General features: G+C 43.6%; 1 protein-coding gene across 1 annotated transcript in view; it reads left to right on the forward strand.

The window, feature by feature from the left end:
- LOC123079467 (uncharacterized) overlaps positions 1 to 4,057 on the forward strand; it is a 7,385-nt gene extending 3,328 nt beyond the window's left edge. Inside the window, exons 2-4 of the mRNA XM_044502246.1 lie at positions 2,799 to 3,002; positions 3,109 to 3,315; positions 3,397 to 4,057. Coding sequence (XP_044358181.1) covers positions 2,799 to 3,002; positions 3,109 to 3,156 — 252 coding nt within the window. The 3' untranslated portion in view covers positions 3,157 to 3,315; positions 3,397 to 4,057. The remainder of the gene's footprint in view (positions 1 to 2,798; positions 3,003 to 3,108; positions 3,316 to 3,396) is intronic.
- The last annotated feature ends 770 nt before the right edge of the window (positions 4,058 to 4,827 follow it).

Consider the following 4,827-nt stretch of genomic DNA (forward strand, 5'->3'; position numbering starts at 1 on the left):
CTCTCTCTATATATATATATATATATATATATATATATTTTATGTTATCAAGATGGGCATCGTTTGCTATCTGTTCTACAGTTTTATCACACTAAAACAGCAACTGATAGCAAAGAGATATTTGCAGGTGCATCTGATGGCATCGGGGACACATACTACAAGGTGATTATTTATGCTTTCATCAGCTCTCCGCATGCTTCCTTCCGCAATTAGGCAGGCATGATTCTGAACGACTTGTAATGGAGCTCTGATTTTCAGGACAACAAGTATTTCTTCCGCCAACAGCACAACATTCCTAGAAAGAGTTTAGTTTTGACAGGCCCTTCCCAAGTTGGAGAATGATTTTGTCAGACTTCTCAATATCTAGCATTGACAAGAATATATATGCTTCATTCTGATGATGACATGAAGCTTCAAAAACAAGATCAAGATCCAGCGTATGTATATTTGAGATGATGGGACTCCTCCTATTTACTAGTCCAGATTATATATGGTTCTGTTGATTTTTGCCACTGATAAGGAAGCTCTTCAAATGGATGGTCTTGATGTGTTGCACTTTTTGTTAAAGCAATTGGCTGAGGCGAGCAGGGGCAGAGCTAGAGCATTTGGAAGATGGATATATTATTGGATTAGAAAGTTGACATCGTGCACAACTGGATCGCCTTTATGTATTTACAGTGCATGCCCATGAATTGTTTGGCATGACGCTCTATCTCCTACCGTACTTGGTTTTAAATGTTGTTTGCTATGGACCCCAAAGGCTCAGCAAAGTATCACCGACGGAATTTTGTCACTTCTCAGTGCAGCTGCTTCAGTGGGGCTATTGTCCATGGTACTACTACTGGGGGACAGAGTGATGTTTGCATTCAGGCGATCTTCAATTTACTTGATAATCTTGGGCAGTGGGTTGGTAACCTCAAACAGGAAATTGCTCTATCCCAGTCTAGTCATGACATGCCTGGGAAGCTTGCAGGTTAACTGAAAGATGAAAGTTGTTCTATTTACGGCCAAGATCAGTTGTGGGTGCAGTGTAGCAATGTTGCTGAGCTGTTGGCTGCTATACCTTAAGTTACTCTAGCTAAGACCACTTTTAGATGTCAAGCTCATGCTCGTGCTCTAGTATAATTCGAATCTCATCTCCGAGACAAGTCTGGGACCTCTAATCCAGCTGCAGAGTGTAGTGGCACTTTTTCAGATGATGATATCTCTTTTCTCATGGAAATATACAGAGGATTTTGATGAGCCCGATGGTCTATTAGGTTTTAGCAAATCTGAGAAATCATCAAGCCTACAAAATCAACTTATCATCAATGAGGAAACTGGGAAGTGGGCTCAAGTGCTAACACTAAATGGAACCTGATACTGTCCACAGACATTGTGATGTTCTCAACTGTTCACTAAACATGTGCCACCTTCAAGCCATGATTGCACATGCGGATGGTTTGGTGTGCAGAATACCCCAGGATAAGAAAACTTGGTGCATGCAAGGAGTGCAAGCAGCTTGGAGATTAGGCAGATGGGATCTCATGGATGAGTACCTACCCGAGGCAGACAAAAGTCTTGTGTGCAGCAGTTCTGAGAACAGTGCTTCGTTTGACATAGGTCTTGCTAAGATATTCAAGGCAATGATGAACACAGATCAGTTTATGGTTGCTGAAAAGATTGCCCAGTCCAAGCAAGCAATGCTTGTTCCGTTGGCTGCAGCAGGCATGGACTCGTACATGTGTGCATATCCCTACATTGTAAAGCTTCACATGCTGTGCGAGTTGGAAGACTTCAACTCCCTGCGGGGAGACGAGTCATTTCTCGATAAAACATTCAGTGTAGATGATCCAAAATTTCTGAAATTAACAACAGACTGGGATAACCGTCTGAGATGTACACAATCTTCTATGTCGGCAAGGGAGCCTTTGCTTGCTTTCCAACGGATGTTTTATAATCTGAGTCATATGAATTCTCAAGTTGGGAATTGCTGGCTTCAGTACGCTAAACTCTGCTGTTTGGCTGGTCATTATGAGGCAGCTCACCGTGCAATACTGGAAGCAGATGCTTCGGGTGCTCCTAACGTTCATATGGAGAAGGCAAAGCACCTCTGGAATATACGGAATTTTGTTTCACATGTATTTTCTTCCCATTATTTCGACCCATGTAGAGATCTGAATCATCTGATCATCCCATCTCATTTGCAGATGTTGAGCATCATTCACGGGTCCACGAGGGATCTACCAACTTATCAGTGGCTGACTGTGCTGTCTCAGTTGATATCCCGCATTTGTCATCAGAATGGTGAGGTTGTCAAAACTGCCAGACAAATTATCACGTCTGTGTTACAGGCGTGCCCTCAGCAAGCACTTTGGATGATGGCTGCAGTGTCAAAGTCAACAGTTTCTGCAAGAAAAGATGCCGCAACACAGATATTAAACTCAGCAAAGAAGGGCTGTCGGAAGGGGGGCAATGTGGCACTGTTTAATCAGTTTCCTTCTCTAATAGAACATCTGATTAAGCTGTGCTTTCATCCAGGGCAGCCCAAGGCAAAGGCAATAAATATCTCAACTGAGTTCAGCTCCTTGAAAAGAATGATGCCACTAGGAATTATCTTACCTGTCCAGCAGTCTCTAACTGTGACTCTGCCATCATACGATTCAAGGGATTGTCAAGGCTCCAGATCAATTCTTTGCACTCATTTAACTAGAGTTTTGTCCGTTGATGATTTTTTTTCACATTTAAGAGTCAAAACTGGCTAGTCATACTTCACTAGGTTAATGGTAACTGACATGCATGATCATTTTCAATGTCAGGGCGTGTTCCTCGGAAGCGGTGGAGTTGCCCGCCCCTTTTTATGCAAACCGAAGGATGGTCTCAGGAAGGAGAAGGATGCACGCGTGATGGAGTTCAACGCCGTGATCAACCGTCTCCTCTCCAAAGTTCCTGAGAGCCGCCGCAGGAGAAAGCTCTACATCAGAACCTTGGCGGTGGTTCCACTCACAGAAGACTGCGGACTGGTAGAGTGGATGCCCAGCATGCAGCTTATCCGACAGACAGAGTTTATCTGATCCCTGTTCTGAGTATTAATAACGTGTGTGTTGCTGAATTGTTCCGGATGTGCAGAACATGATGGACGGTTTGGGCATCGCTGGGAGGGTGTCGTGTTTCTGAAGGTGTGCTGTCGGTGCTGAGGGGCGGCAAGGAGGCTCTGATGACCCGCTGGTGGAGTGGACCAAGACCAGCAAGTCCAGCGGAGGGGAGCTAGGTCCGCAATCCACAGGCACAGCACAGGGATGACCAACATCGTACATTACGCTGAAGCCACTGCATGTACTACATGCATATTTGACCACCGCTAAGCAAACTGTGTCTCTCTTGTGCTAAAAACAAACCGTTTTCGAATTCTTGCAGAGGGCCATCGCGAACATCACGGCGAGGCTCCAGGGAGTGGCCTCCGTCCAGGGCCAGGCCTAGCGGCTGATTGCTGAGGCGGTCTCCCACAAGAACCTGGGCTGGTGGATTCCCTGGTTCTAAAAGTTGTAACAGTCTCACATGTCCTTCCCTCCCTCCTCCGACGCTGCTAATGTGTATCTGCTAATGCGAGCGCAGCGGTGCCAAGCATTGAGCTGATCTCGGAGTAGCTCAGGCTTGCCATTATGTACCTCGCCCCTGGGTGCCGGCGCCGTCACCGTGCCGCCCTGTTTTGTTTGGATATAGCAGAGAAGAAGGCACAAGCTGTAAGGCAAAGAAGTTATCAGAGAAGAAGGCACAAGCTGTAAGGCAAAGAAGTTAGCATTTGTCCTTGAGGGAGTAGATGAAGCAGAGGTGAATTAGTAACTAAGCAAGTGACAGTAGAGAAGAACTAGAAAGGTGCAAGTTGAGGAAAAATGAATAAATAACCTGTTATTTCTGCCCATAGCGAAGCTAATGCTCAAGTTTCTGAGTACTCCAAGAACTCATCAGTGTTAACTTATATAATTGTCATAGCTTCTTAGCTTATGTTAGCTTTATCATTTCTAGAACTCTTGATCCTGACATATTTCTGATCATAACTACATATTCTGGATTTTAAGTCTCATATGTCTGATAATCTAAATGATCCAGTGCACTAATATTTTCACAAAGAAGATTCAGTCTTCTATTTTCTCATGGATTGAACCTTTCTTTGCGTTATTTATTTATTTATGTATGTATGTACATAAACTTTCATCTTTTGTTATGCTGTCTATTATTTTTTATTGATCTGTTTACGACAAGGTCTTTTCCTTTAACTATTTGTCCAGATGCTTCCTTTGTATCGATCTCCAATGATTATGTCAATTGACTCCAGAAGCGGAAATGTTGCTGATCAAAGTCACTCTCAAAGGAAGAACAGAAGCAGGCTCTTCCTAATTAAAGTAGAGCTTCGGTCCCTATGTTTTGCTTAACCGTCTCATCTCCCCCCTAGATATATTTCCAGTTGATGATTATATGGAGGAACATGTAAGATGGAGTCCCCAGGCCGCTACCCGGTTCCTTATTGAGATTGATTTCTATAAGTCAGGGCCCTCTGGCCTTTGGTCTAGAAATTATCTGGAGGAAAGCCAAATTGGCATGTATGCAAAATATCAATTCAGATTATTATTATTCCCCTTCCGGAGATATAATATTAAGTTGGGGAGACTGTTTGAGCTCTACATTGTTTTTGTGCAGTATGCCTCTTTGGACATATGGTTCTGCGGCAGCAAGTAATAAATGTTACTGTGTGCTACTACCTCTGTCCTGGTTTATTGGTTCCCTTTGTAATTTGTGCCAAATTTTGACCAAATGTTAACTAACAAAATGTGAATGCATGCCAACAAA

This window comes from Triticum aestivum, chromosome 1B, assembly GCF_018294505.1.
Source record: "Triticum aestivum cultivar Chinese Spring chromosome 1B, IWGSC CS RefSeq v2.1, whole genome shotgun sequence".
Taxonomy (NCBI): domain Eukaryota; kingdom Viridiplantae; phylum Streptophyta; class Magnoliopsida; order Poales; family Poaceae; genus Triticum; species Triticum aestivum.